The 13,695-nt window shown below is 37.5% G+C and overlaps 4 protein-coding genes across 9 annotated transcripts in view; 2 read left to right on the top strand and 2 right to left on the bottom strand.

The window, feature by feature from the left end:
- Positions 1-207: 207 nt before the first annotated feature.
- Positions 208-2,479, top strand: LOC131472288 (uncharacterized). 3 transcript variants are annotated; one of them, XR_009242082.1, is made up of 7 exons: positions 208-358; positions 1,007-1,216; positions 1,310-1,363; positions 1,448-1,647; positions 1,838-1,975; positions 2,070-2,160; positions 2,317-2,479. XR_009242082.1 is itself a non-coding variant. In XM_058649293.1 (7 exons), exons 2-7 carry the CDS (start codon positions 1,027-1,029, stop codon positions 2,333-2,335), a joined length of 714 nt encoding a protein of 237 aa, XP_058505276.1. In that variant the 5' UTR covers positions 208-358; positions 1,007-1,026; the 3' UTR covers positions 2,336-2,479. The 3 variants fall into 3 exon arrangements, 2 of the variants coding, with proteins under 2 accessions (XP_058505276.1, XP_058505277.1); XM_058649293.1 differs by having other exon boundaries at positions 1,816-1,975; XM_058649294.1 differs by lacking the exon at positions 208-358 and adding an exon at positions 393-681 and having other exon boundaries at positions 1,816-1,975.
- A 1,092-nt stretch (positions 2,480-3,571) lies between these two features.
- Positions 3,572-8,136, top strand: zgc:101583 (uncharacterized protein LOC494104 homolog). Of its 3 annotated transcripts, none has more exons than XM_058650446.1 (6): positions 3,572-3,745; positions 4,070-4,202; positions 4,947-5,003; positions 5,261-5,351; positions 5,826-5,986; positions 6,122-8,136. In XM_058650446.1, exons 2-6 carry the CDS (start codon positions 4,070-4,072, stop codon positions 6,757-6,759), a joined length of 1,080 nt encoding a protein of 359 aa, XP_058506429.1. In that variant the 5' UTR covers positions 3,572-3,745; the 3' UTR covers positions 6,760-8,136. The 3 variants fall into 3 exon arrangements, with proteins under 3 accessions (XP_058506429.1, XP_058506426.1, XP_058506427.1); XM_058650443.1 differs by having other exon boundaries at positions 3,573-3,745; positions 4,017-4,202; XM_058650444.1 differs by having other exon boundaries at positions 3,573-3,745; positions 3,998-4,202.
- A 9-nt stretch (positions 8,137-8,145) lies between these two features.
- Positions 8,146-10,193, bottom strand: timm8a (translocase of inner mitochondrial membrane 8 homolog A (yeast)). The gene is made up of 2 exons (XM_058650447.1): positions 9,974-10,193; positions 8,146-8,835 (listed from the first exon to the last, which is right to left on the bottom strand). Exons 1-2 carry the CDS (start codon positions 10,082-10,084, stop codon positions 8,674-8,676), a joined length of 273 nt encoding a protein of 90 aa, XP_058506430.1. The 5' UTR covers positions 10,085-10,193; the 3' UTR covers positions 8,146-8,673.
- A 1,228-nt stretch (positions 10,194-11,421) lies between these two features.
- Positions 11,422-13,695, bottom strand: part of btk (Bruton agammaglobulinemia tyrosine kinase) — a 30,598-nt gene continuing 28,324 nt past the window's right edge. For both annotated transcript variants that reach the window (XM_058648996.1, XM_058648997.1), the window contains exon 18: positions 11,422-11,935. In XM_058648996.1, the coding sequence (XP_058504979.1) occupies positions 11,864-11,935 (72 nt within the window). In that variant the 3' untranslated portion in view covers positions 11,422-11,863. The remainder of the gene's footprint in view (positions 11,936-13,695) is intronic.

Raw genomic sequence — 13,695 nt, 5'->3', positions numbered from 1 at the left:
TTATAAAAAAGGTTTTCAGATGCTAGATTCACCTTTAGTTTATGATTTAAGGTTAGGTTACATTTATCACTTAATTTATTTGTATTTTTTGGTGAAATGAGTAATTCAATAAATACGAAAATAAATCTTTCAAGGAGTATTTATCCACTCAGTTGTTCACTGCAATGTTAAAAATCCAACCGTTACACCTCTTCGCCTGTAGGGGGAAGACTACATTCTGGTGAACTATAAAAGTCCCGTTCTCACTTCCGCCGCCGCGCTGCGCTGTTGTTACGTGCACTGACTTTATAATTTACACACACACTACGTTTTCTTCTGGAAACAGAAACACGTCTCTATATATTGGAATTTACCGTAGGTAAGTTTTCGCTCGAGATTAACAGGCACACACAAACTCGTGTGACCTATTTGAGCAGAAGATCTGTCCAAGCTCGTGCTAGCTTAGCCACTTAACTAGCTGTCCAGGATATCTCCCTCTTGTTTACATTAGGCAAAAACAAGAGCTGTGTGTTTTTTCTACTCTTTGCTTTCATGTTTCGCCAACAGTGAGCTTGTTTATTTCAAAATGCAGCCGAAGAAACAGTTATTAAACCAATATGCCTTGTGTCATCTCATCAAAAGGATGGACCGTATGTGCTTTATTTAAACATGGAAGACGGTAAAGTCTGACGGCGATAGTAGGTGTGCAACGGTTGAACTAGCCAACGGTTCGGTGTATATTGCGGTTTTGGGTCACGGTTTTCGGTTCGGTTTATTTTTTGCACAATAAGAAAAAACTTCAGTCTCCTTTTTATTGAGGCTCCTCACACTCGGTGCGAAATGTTCTTAGTGTACTGCAGTTACCATGTATAGCATAATGCATATGTAATGGGGTGCCATAGTTCATTGGGGTTGTCGGTTCTTATTACATGTTCAGACAAGTCTTGCCTTCAATTTACATGTAGTTCTGCCAACATAAAGGCATGGGCACTCAAGTCTGTAATTAATTCAGCTTTGATTTTCTTAGATATTTGTCAGGTGTGTAGAATGAGTTCAAGGAAGGAACGACAGGGCTACACAAAGCCACAGAAGAGGATAAAACAGGAGTTTACACCACTGGAAAAGATCGAGCAACAACAGGCACTTCTCCATATAGAGCAGTTACTACAAGAAGAGCCACAACAACCACAGCTACAACTGACACATGGGGCCATTCCATTTCCGGACCCAGTCAAAGGTACCGTGGCTTTAAAATTTACATTTCCAGTTAAACGTGAACGCAATCACATGACAAGAAAGTTGAGAGTAAGTTTGTTTTTTCAAACTGCAGAAGTGACTCCTAGAGATGCAATAAGTGACCCAGACAATGAGAATGACATTAATGGTAAGAAGACACATTTGTTTATATGTGAGTATTTATACGATCTGTAACGTAACTTATAGTAACACCATCGATATTTCTCCATAGCTTTGAGAGCATACACGGACCGCATTGCACAACGGTTGGACCAGGTGCAGGACAGTGTGAATGAGTTGCTCGCACTCATTCCACCACGGTCAGCACACGCCACTGCAGATGACATAGTATTGCTGTCTCCCTGCAAAAGTGTCGACCAACTGGAGGAGTTTGACCAGAGTCTAAATCAGCTGGAGAGGAGGACCAAACTGGTGATAAAGTTATTTATTTATATTATATATCATTATTTGTAATGATAATTTTGTCTTTAATAAAGAAGCATTAAATTACATACATCTCATGAAACTGAACTGCAAAATGAGATTATAAAACCTCTCCACATTGTTCTACATTTGCATTTTTTTTGGATGTTGTTACAGCAACAATACCTCGTGACCTTAGGTGGAGAGAACGGTGGTATTGCAGTTCGCCGTATGCTGCGGCGAGTGGCTACTAATGATGTTCTGTCACAATATAGCCTGAGAGGGAGAAAGTCAAAAAGGGCTTTCCAAGACCTTTCCCTATGTAGGATTATAATAAGTAAGTGTTATGTTGTTCTCAACATCATTATTATGCATAGCTAATGAGGTTTTAATTTGACTTGTAACTTCTCTACTCTTGACCTCTGCTCTAGGTGCCTGCCAGATAAGCTTCCCTTCACTCACTGCAGCACAAGTAGAAGACCTGATTGGGCAAGCACTCAAGTTTGCCCCACACAGACAAAGGTAACAAATTGAAATTCTCCCTCTATTTTTCTGTGTTGGTGAATTTATGTATGAAATCTAGCAATAGCTTTATGTGATTTACAAAAAACGGGTTGTTAGTAGGGCAATTTGTCTTATATAACATACCAAACTTGTGTTTCTTGTTCGACTTTTTAGGTCATCTCGCAAAGATTGATGGAGTGGGCCCCTCCGGACAACCAATGCACATTTTACACACACCCTTATATTTTTTATTTTATTTTAAATTTGTATATACGTAAACATGAACTTTCATTTTGTATATTTATATATATGTTGAAGTAAAAAAATTTAAATCCTATCAGGTTTGCCTGTTCATTCATCAGTGACTGCAAGTATGAGTGCTAATGTGCAGTTTAAAATAATAAAATTAGTACTAAATGCTGTCATAAGGTAAAATAATGTTATAGAAATGTTGTGACAAAATTAATGTTAGGGGAACGTTCTGGAAACCGAATGTTTTCGGTTTCCAGAACGGTTCCCCCCGTTCCCCCGCGAATTGAAATACTATTGAGAACCTGATCATTTTTATTTATTTATCTGTATAAACCACTGTATGAGTTGTCCTGTCCTGCCCTGCCTCTCACGCAACCCCCCCCCCAGGGGGGCCCACCCCACTATTTGAGAAGTACTGACATAGGAGTTGTGGGAATGTTTTCTAGAATGTTATCTTTCAGAAATTGTTAGCTGGGTTATCACTGTTTTTTTTACACTGGACCTTTGAAAAATTTAAAATATCTTAAAGGTCCAGTGTGTAAAAAAACAAACAAAAAAAACAGCCTCTTTCACACTAAAATCTGTGGAAGTACTTGTGATTTTGAAACCTGGATGAAGCCACTAAATAAGGTGATTAACTCAGAGAAAGAAGAAAGCACCACCACGAAGCTCAGTAACGGTGTCACTTGACAGTTATTTTTGTACTATTCCTTATGGAAATGCAATGATATATGTGCCATACTGGTATATTTACATATACTGTACTGAACCGAACTATTCCACTTGGTCCCTCGACCAGTGTGAATGGTTTATTAGTGACATTTATTGGTGAGCCTGCAGAATGCAACAAAAAGCTCCCCTGCTTCAAAGTCCAAAGAGGACGTTGTTCTTCATCATTTGTGTCTTAAGCAGTCACTTCAGAACTCACTCTGGCTGCTTTGACCATTTATGCTGCTGCAGAAAGGGCAGCACATGATGGTGGCCTCCGTAAAACAAGTACATGTAAAAAAAAAAAAGCTCTTTCTAAGGCTATGAAAACCAAAAGAGTTTTATTTTAACAAACATCCTCATGGGTAGTAAATTCCAATTCTGTCACTTAATCCAAAATGTTGCGTGTTAAACATTTGAAAACCGTTTTAGGAGAGAGTTGAACAAAAGCAGTTTTAAAAAAAAAAGAAGCAGTTTTAAGTTATTTTAACTTTAAAAGGCAACTCATAAATGCAATATAATAAAACTAAGTGTTGGTGGAAGACTCTACTCTCCGCCCCCCTCAATCTCAGCCAATCACCTGCTCATTCACTTCCTACACTGCTGTCAACGACGGGCGGATGGAGTTGACTTGACAACGGAGGTAAAACAAGTTAAAAACCGCGTCATTACACTGCAGTTAAATCTGTCATTTATTTTATTTTACCCAAAAACAACACAGAGGTTGTGTTAGTTGTCAGTTTCTTGGCTCGTTTGGTCGTTTGAACACTTAAGTTTCAGCCTCTCCGTAGCAGAGGCGTCTGTCTGTCATGTGATGTCGAAGATGACTGTTTGCCTTCTGTTGCTTCTTGACTCCTGAAAACTTCAAAACGAATGCTTGTTTTTCTCATTAAAGTCCACTTGTTGTAACGTAGCAGAGAGGAAAAACAGCAAGAGAGAGAGAAAGAGGCGCCATTTTGTGTTCCAGATGGAAGTGAGCCGCTTGGACTTCTACATCGGTCTGTCTCTGGCGCTGAGCTCCAGTATCTTCATCGGTGCAAGTTACATCCTGAAAAAGAAAGGTCTGCTGCGACTGGCGAGCAAGGGCTCAAAGCGAGCAGGTACTGTATGATACTTTATGTAATAATAACAATAATGAAATGATTAGTGTGAGACTGTCATAACATTTAAGGAAGTGCAGGAGATCATCACTAATGTCTTATACTCTATCGAAAAAGCAGCATAAAGAAGCTTCGAGAAGTTCCGATTCTGTGTCCACATTTATACAAATGTAATAAAAACAGCATCATAAAAACCAGCCCAAGGGAGAGCGACTTTCCCTACTCATCCAACCTTAAAAAACACTTTTGATATCACCTATTCTATGAATTCAAACTTCCATGGGCCCTCTTGTGAATCTTTTCTGGGACTAGGACTACTAATAACACGTCTAATAATAATGATAATAGTTGACACGTAACAGGTTATTAACAGTGCCATAAAGAACTTTGTTGCATTAAAAAGTTGTGGACGTGCCACGCTCGTGATGAACATAAAGAATCAATAGTAAAAAGTGCTTCTCTCATAGTATCCTTTCCACGAACAGTGTCAGCATTTCTGCTTTTACTCATTTTGTCGAACCACAGGTTTGAAATCGAGAAAGACTTCAAGATAATAAAACTAGCCTTAAAAAAAGAACAAAAATGACTTCTGCAAAAACGAACTTTAATTAGTTACACGTATATGATAGGAGATGCAGACATTAAACGTCCAGTAAAAACACCTCACTGTTAAAGGTCAATTATCTTGACAGGACAACGAGTTTAAATATTATATAATTACTATTTATTTCTATATCTCCACAGGTCAAGGGGGATATGCATACCTGAAAGAATGGCTGTGGTGGGCAGGACTCATTTCAAGTGAGTATGATTTACTTGGTGACATGGTCTCACCCGCCACGCTCAGAAAACATTGTGGTCTTTGTTTTTCTAAAGAAAAGTGGGTTTGGTATTTTGCTGGTGACGTCGCAGTAGGTCTCGCACCCACACCGTATCTACTAAGTACACATTCCTCCAGAGAAGTCATTTGCATATGTGGGTTGTTGTGAGAGAATAATTTCAACAGCAAGAGCTGTGAGTTTGTGCTCACTGATGGTGACATTGATGTGTTGTTCTAGTGGGAACCGGAGAGGCAGCGAACTTCGCCGCATATGCGTTTGCGCCCGCCACACTGGTGACGCCACTTGGAGCACTGAGTGTACTTGTGAGGTAATTGTATTCCAGGTGTTATTCATGTGCCACTGATGTTGTTTAGGGCCCTCAGCACTTAATATTCTACCCCTTTACCCTCCACATGTGGACATTGTTTACAAAATATTTCTCTTTAACTTATCTTGTGATTCACTGACAGATTAGCTTCTGAAACTGTTAAGGAAGTGAGTAAGAGATATTTTGAAGATCTTTTGAAGATGTATCTCTCCTTCCTGTGCTCACAATTCTGTCACAGCTGAACAGAAGCTCCTGTCATTTTCTAACATTATTATAGTTATATAGTTACATAGTATAGTATAGTACAGTATAGTATAGTAGTTAACTAGTATATAGTAAAACAATTAACCTCCTGAAAGCTGTTGATAGGCGGGGAATGGATTTGTTTTGTTCTTTTCTTGAGATTTGTTAGTGGTCATAATAATACAATTATTACAATTACAAAGAATTAAATTATTGCCCCGTTTGTTCCAGTGCTGTGCTCTCCACTTACTTTCTGAATGAGAGGCTGAATGTCCATGGGAAGGTTGGCTGTTTGCTGTGTGTCCTGGGCTCCACTGTGATGGTGATCCATGCCCCACAAGAAGAGGAGGTTGATTCCCTCACCTCCATGGCAGAGAAGCTTAAAGACCCAGGTAGAGGCAGAACCCGACCCGTGAGAATTTACTCCCGAGATCTCATTAACCGTGCTGTGAAAACTAAATCCCTGTTTAACGGTCGAATGGATTTCTCTCTCGTGGTACTAACTCACTGTTGACCGCCTCCACTAGGTTTCATTGTGTATGCTGTGTGCGTTGTGGGGAGCAGCCTGGTTCTTATCTTTGCTGTGGCTCCACGGTTTGGACAGAAGAATATGCTGGTCTACATCCTGATCTGCTCTGTGATTGGCTCCCTCTCTGTGTCTTGTGTCAAGGGCCTGGGCATTGGCATTAAGGAGCTGTTTGCTGGGATACCAGTGCTGAAGGAACCCCTGTTCTGGTCCTTAGTCATCTGCCTGGTAATCTGCATCAGCGTTCAGATTAGTTACCTGAACAAAGCCCTCGATATCTTTAACACCTCCATAGTCACTCCCATCTACTACGTCTTCTTCACCACATCTGTCATGGCCTGTTCAGCTATCCTGTTTAAGGAATGGTTGCGCATGACCCCTGACAAAGTAATGGGTACAATTAGTGGGTTCCTCACCATCATCTTTGGGATCTTCCTCCTCCACGCCTTCAAAGACATCACATTTAGCTGGGATTCCCTCCCACTGTTCCTGAAGAAGAGTCCTCAGGGTTCTCCACGGGGCCAGCAGCCTTATCTGGTTCTTCCCAGCCACGACAGCCAAACAGAGGAAGATGAGATGAACCTGCCAAGAGAAGGAGGCACAAAAGCAGGGTGGGGTACACACCAGAGAGCTCCCTAAAGCCTCTTTCTCTCTAAAATTAGCTGGGATACCAGGGATTGGTGAAACTGCTAGAAAAGGCGCTTTACACCAGTCTAATTGGTGGTGGTTGGTCTGAGTCAGACGACGAAGAAAACACCACCACGGAGCTCAGTGATTTAGTCACGGTGGTTGCCATTTTGTGTATTTTACATCAGTCCTTATTTCAATTGATCCTTCATTTAAGCTACACACATTTATGTCGACTTATTCTAACAGCCAGAACGTGAATGTTGCGCTTAAAAGAAAGCGGGACAATTTATCGCTACCAAAAATGAAGAAGTTTGCGTGTTCACTCGGTCTTACAGTATGTTCTGATCAGAACCAAAGGTGATTAAAACCTACACGCATTATTGAGTCATTTGACCCGGAAGTGAATGGCAATTAAATACATTCCCACTGGTCATAAACCTGGGATTTAACCGTTTTTTGAGCAGTGGGAATTGGTTATAACAGCATTTTTCTCACCATGAATGTTACTTATTGCAATTCAGCTTTAATCCACATTTTAGGTTTATGTTGTGACGAGTAAAGTTTACTTAATATGGACTTTAAGTCTGTCTAACACTAAGTTTTATGCACTGGATAAACCTGTTACCTTAAGGTGAACACAATGATGCGGTTCAGACTTGGTATTAACGTCTGTCCTGAGCGATCTGATCTAACGCAATGTGCCTTAAACGCTTCCTCAGTTTTTCATTTTAATAGTTATTTCATGTAAAAGCAGGTTGAGTTGAGCTTTGCAACTTCACCCAGTTGTTTCTGTTTCCGTCACTCGCAGCAACAGTGACAGACGCACAAACACACTGTCAATGGACACAGTCGGACTCATAAAACATTGGTTTGCACATTTTGTGTGATCGTCCCACTGTAGGCTGTCCACTTGTGATCACATCTCTCAGGGTGGTTGTTCATACCAGGTCTGGACAGGCCCAAATTTAATAGACACACTGGAATCCATGTAAATGTTTACTTTTTTCACAGTGGTACATTTATTTCTTTATCTAATTGAATGTGTATTTATGTGATTGTTTGTTGCAGTACTGTGTACCTCTTTATTTTTCCTTTTACAGCAATTTAAGTGAAATTGAAGATTTCATATTTACCTGCATTAGCCACACTGTGCCTTGATACCTATTTATCTTTAACCTCGATAATCTGTTGCACAAATCAATGCACTATGACCAGAATCTCTTTACTGCCCTTAACTGTATTTGAATAATTCCTCCCCACAAGTTACTGTTAATACCTCATATGAGTCGCACCAAAGAATGTTCTTTCTCTCTATGAATGTCCACTGCGCAAACCAGTAACATAACTTTGTCTTTCACAAAGCTTATTAAAGCATGACAAAATGGACATAGCGAGTATGTGGCATTTTGTTTATTGCATATGTACAGTCCAGAAGACTATTAGTTCTCTTAAATTACGTTTGTGTGTGTGTGTGTGTGGTCGAGTCCAGGTCGCTGTAACAATCGGTTGGCAACTTGAATGTCCCAGACGCGTCCACCTTTCTGCCGTCTCCCACTCTCATAACCACATGATTGAAGCAGTGGATCTTAATTCATTCAAATCCGATTTCACGGCCTGATCAGTGAAATGGCTTGAATCCGTCGACTCAGTGCAACATGACAGTGTAACAATCTGTGCGCAAGAGACCTCCCTATAAGCATTTTACAACACTTGTATCCCATCAAATGGAGGACAAATAAGGGCCTGCACACCCACATACACCGATTATCTCAGGCACTTGTTTCTAAAGTAACACTTGGTCGTCTTCTTCCTTTTTGCACTCGATCAGCCAGTTCTGCAACATTCGGTCAGCTGTATCAGGAGCAAACGGTCTTGTTACAGAGCAGGGGCCGTGAATCTTGCGAGTCCATTTACCGGCAGTTTTTAATCTGACATGGTCTCAGAGAATGCGCCGCGGCTTCTCTGGGTCTGTTCCAGTCTGTTTAGGATGAACTGGCTTGTGTCGATGAATCGCTCCACACAGTTAACAAAGCATGTTTCTGTCCTGGAGTCCAGCTTTGGCCCCGGCTTGTCCATACATTTCTCCTGGAGACAGAGACAGAGCAATAAAGTCCCAACAGCTCACACATAGCATTACAAGCAACAGTTGGGCATCAGTGCTCTAATGGTAGGTTGTTTATTCTGTAACTTGTGACAAATTAATTCTAATTTCTAAAGAGCAGAGTCTTCAAATATCTTTTTGTGTCTGCCAAAAACTCTATTTTAAATAACGAATAAGGCAATCTAATAATTGGTATGTGTTCAAAACTGAAAAAAACCTAATACCACCTATTAACCCTAAAACTAGGTACAGTTTTTTACTAAAACAAACAGACGTGCACCAAAACCATCACGTAACCAGAGTGTAAATGAGGGCTAAACATGTTACTTGGTTCTAACTAGATGGTACAAGAATAAGCTGCATACCTCTGTAATCTCTAATATCAACACTGTAAACCACAAAATTATAATGTCCCAAAAAATAATGCAATGACTACAATACAAAACATGCTTTGATTTAACCTGCCTTCTCGACCCAAACCGATTGACTGATAAACAAAATTGTAGACAAATAATTTAGTTGTTGATAATTAGAATCTTAAAAAATCTTTTAATTGTTGTTGTATTAGCTGTATTAGTATTGCACATGGGGGAAAAAATGGTATTGAGCTATCCATATTTTACTTGGGACTTGGGACTATTGTTTGGACACAACAAGCATCATTAATGTGTCAATTATCATAATATTTATTAATATTACTAAAAAAAACAATAACAGATATAATCAGAAAATTTAAACTAGTATAAAAACAATAATTGAAACAGCTCCAACTCCTTACTGCGTTAATAATAATCTAATGATGACAGTGTGATTACATCAGTCATTTATTTCTGCATTACGTACTTTAGATGTACAGTCATACATATAATTACCTAAACACAGCGGAGTACTTACACTTAATAAGCAAAACAAAACAAAACAGGGATTTAAAGTATAATTGACTATTTTCACACATAAGTCTGAATTTCTTCTTAATAACACAGGTGACAGCTGGACACACATATGCGGCGTAATCTACACATTTGTTTACAGTTTGCAGCAAATAATAAAACCAGCTGCTACAAACACATGAGTAGAAAAACACGTAGACGAGCTACACTGTTAGCTTAAAGCTAATCTTACCCAGCAAACCTCAGTCATTTGATGCACCAGTTGCTGAAACCTTTGCTTCTGAGACTCGATCTCGATGAAGTGCTGGAGCTGAGGGTCAGCTGTCGCTGCCTGACCGTCCATAACTCACCCACAGACACGTCGCGAGGGCACAATTTACCTGATTATGAGTAAATGAACACTGTAATCCTGACCTTCACGTGCATGAATGGACGACGGGAAACAGGAAGTAACTCAGCCAATCACTGCACGTGTTCTGCCTACGTCGTACGTCATCACGCAAACGTAAGTCTTCGTCAAAGATTTTACAGTCAAGTTTATTGTCCTTCCCTTCTTTCGTTCTTTCTTTCTTTCTCTCTTTCTCTCTCTTTCACTCTTTCTTTCTTTAATTTGTTTGTAAAATTTTAGTTAGTATAGTGATTAAAAGTATTTTTATGTATAATTGACCATTTTTACGCATAAAAGTGTTCTTTTATTTATAATTTAATAATATATTTAATCATTTTTGTATCTTTTTAAATCTAAGTTAATATAATTTGTTTGTAAAATTAAAGTTAGCATAGTGATTAAATGTATCTTTCTTTCATACTAACCTATAAAAGAAAAACAGCAGGGATTTTATGTATAATTGACTATTTTTACACATAAAAGTCTGAATTTCTTCTTCTCAACACACAGCAAACATAACATTCTTTCTTTCAATTTAAACTTCTAAAGAATGTCAATGAAAATGTGTTTTAAACACAGAACAATGTTCTTTAGATCAGTGGTCCTCAAACTTTTTATATCAAGTAGCACCTGAGAAAATATTGAGCTCTCATTTACACAGTAATTATCACCAACGTTAAAATACAGTGGTGTAAATAGTCAGAGCAAAGTCTCTATAAAAGATAATTTGCTCTCTCATAAAACCTCTCTTCCTCACATATATTATAAGATTAAGATGGAAAGTGAACTAATTTATTGTTATTTGTTTCATTTTCTACATACTACAATCACATTCCCTGGTATATACAGTAGAACAGAAAAAATTAAGAAATATATACATGTACATGTATATATATATATACTATATGTATACAATACATGTATGTGGATGTTGGGTGCTATAGATGTGTGTTATGCCTTACAAGGAATTCCTCAAATCTATAGATGTTATATATAATTCTTATTAACAAATGCATCATCACATTTGAATCATGTTCCTTGTGTCACTGTGAAATGCAACCGTGAAAAGCAATGTATATGTAAGGGATACATTAGAGTCACAAATGTTTGTGAGGAGCCATAATATAGTTATGCAGTTAACGAGTTATGTTAAACAAACTTTTACATCTCAATCTCTTTATGAATCTCATCAACAAGTGGTTTTTAAGACATTTATTTTTACGAGAGCCCATTTACAGTCGTATTCTGGTGAAAACTTAAAGTCAAACAAACCCCCCCCCCCCGCCAAAAAAAAGAGTCATTAGATATTATTTTACAAAATCTGCTACAGGAGGTTAATAAAGAGAGTCATTTAGTAAATTAAATCTATTTTCCTTTTATATAACATTTGCAGACTACTAATATGATTTTAATAAAACTATTTAAAATACAGCCTCTGCAAAACTATTACTGTGATAATAAAGTCATGTTGTTGTTTTTCACTTACAATCAAAGCCGACTATACTTGGCTTTTAATAGTGCAACAGATCTGCTCTTTCAAAAGCTTGATTTTCCATTTGTAAAAATTGTCAATTTGTCACAATTCCACACTGAAATATAAACACAATGCTAACCTATAAATGCTGATCTACGGTAACTGTATCAGTTATAATGACATCCGTGGTACATATTCACATTCACTGTTCAGATGTGCTGCTGTAGAATGACATGTGCTTGTGTGGATAACTGTGAAATCTACTGCAGCTCGTACAGCAAGTCCTGGACATAAGTGACCAGCTCTTGAAAGGTTGGTCTCTCATCTGGTTTCTGTAAAACAAAACAAGGACACACATGGTGAGACGATACTATCTCAAGTTTGTTCAGGGTGGTTGTCATGATGTATTGTAGACAATCGTCCTCTTATCTTTTACTGGAGTAAAACTATAAATAAAGTGTAAAAATGTGGACATAGGTTTAATAACTCTGTGTTAATGTTTTTTTGTCGTTTGTTTTTACTTCCACGTCCTATGGGATTAATAATGTGATGATGTATTCATGTATGTTTCTAATTTGTTACATTTTGTGGTGATTATCTAACACAGGGGTCTCAAACCGCGACCTATGGAACATTTATGGCCCCCCAATCAATTTCATGATCAAGTTACTGTATGTTTGTTTTTGTTATTATTATTATTATTATTATTATTGTTGTTATCTGCAGATTCATTTTGCACAATAGATTTATTAATTCACCCACGGACTGGGACTGAAAAAGTGACAAAAAAGTAATAAATTAGTATGTCGCTCAAAATTTGACAAAAAAAAGTAATAGGTTAGTATGTCGTCCAAAATCACTCAAAAAAGTCATAGGTTAGTATGTTGTCCAAAAAACTGGAAGACATACTATACTATGACTTTTTTGAGCGATTTTGGATGACATACAATACTATGACTTTTTTTTTACATTTTGGACAACAAACAATACTATGACTTTTTTTTTACATTTTGGACAACATACTATACTATGACTTTTTTGAGCGATTTTGGACGACATACTATACTATGACTTTTTTAAGCGATTTTGGACGACATACAATACTATGACTTCTTTGAGTGATTTTAGACGACATACTATACTATGACTTTTTTGAGTGATTTTAGACGACATACTATACTATGACTTTTTTGACTGATTTTGGACGACATACAATACTATGACTTTTTTGTCACATTTTGGACGACATACTATATTATGACTTTTTTGAGTGATTTTGGACGACATACTATACTATGACTTTTTTGAGTGATTTTGGACGACATATTATACTATGACTTTTTTAAGCGATTTTGGACGACATACAATACTATGACTTTTTTGAGTGATTTTGGACGACATACTATACTATGACTTTTTTGAGTGATTTTGGACGACATATTATACTATGACTTTTTTAAGCGATTTTGGACGACATACAATACTATGACTTTTTTGAGTGATTTTGGACGACATACTATACTATGACTTTTTTGAGTGATTTTGGACGACATATTATACTATGACTTTTTTAAGCGATTTTGGACGACATACAATACTATGACTTTTTTTGTCACATATTGGACGACATACTATACTATGACTTTTTTTTTACATTTTGGACAACAAACAATACTATGACTTTTTTTTTACATTTTGGACAACATACTATACTATGACTTTTTTGAGCGATTTTGGACGACATACTATACTATGACTTTTTTAAGCGATTTTGGACGACATACAATACTATGACTTCTTTGAGTGATTTTAGACGACATACTATACTATGACTTTTTTGAGTGATTTTAGACGACATACTATACTATGACTTTTTTGACTGATTTTGGACGACATACAATACTATGACTTTTTTGTCACATTTTGGACGACATACTATATTATGACTTTTTTGAGTGATTTTGGACGACATACTATACTATGACTTTTTTGAGTGATTTTGGACGACATATTATACTATGACTTTTTTAAGCGATTTTGGACGACATACAATACTATGACTTTTTTGAGTGATTTTGGACGACATACTATA

The sequence above is a fragment of the Solea solea genome, chromosome 14 (genome assembly GCF_958295425.1).
Source record: "Solea solea chromosome 14, fSolSol10.1, whole genome shotgun sequence".
NCBI classification, from domain to species: domain Eukaryota; kingdom Metazoa; phylum Chordata; class Actinopteri; order Pleuronectiformes; family Soleidae; genus Solea; species Solea solea.
The sequence above is the reverse complement of the archived record's forward strand: the minus strand, read 5'-3'. Positions and strand labels throughout refer to the sequence as shown.

Bases quoted from the DNA above. Each gene is read 5' to 3' on its own strand.
- zgc:101583 (XM_058650446.1), top strand. From the start codon at position 4,070: ATGGAAGTGAGCCGCTTGGACTTCTACATCGGTCTGTCTCTGGCGCTG. The intron at 4,203-4,946 runs GTACTGTATGAT...ATATCTCCACAG, and splicing joins CAAGGGCTCAAAGCGAGCAG to GTCAAGGGGGATATGCATAC. The intron at 5,004-5,260 runs GTGAGTATGATT...GTGTTGTTCTAG, and splicing joins GTGGGCAGGACTCATTTCAA to TGGGAACCGGAGAGGCAGCG.
- timm8a (XM_058650447.1), bottom strand. From the start codon at position 10,084: ATGGACGGTCAGGCAGCGACAGCTGACCCTCAGCTCCAGCACTTCATC. The intron at 8,836-9,973 runs GTAAGATTAGCT...CTCTGTCTCCAG, and splicing joins AAATGACTGAGGTTTGCTGG to GAGAAATGTATGGACAAGCC.
- LOC131472288 (XM_058649293.1), top strand. From the start codon at position 1,027: ATGAGTTCAAGGAAGGAACGACAGGGCTACACAAAGCCACAGAAGAGG. The intron at 1,217-1,309 runs GTACCGTGGCTT...TTCAAACTGCAG, and splicing joins ATTTCCGGACCCAGTCAAAG to AAGTGACTCCTAGAGATGCA. The intron at 1,364-1,447 runs GTAAGAAGACAC...ATTTCTCCATAG, and splicing joins CAATGAGAATGACATTAATG to CTTTGAGAGCATACACGGAC.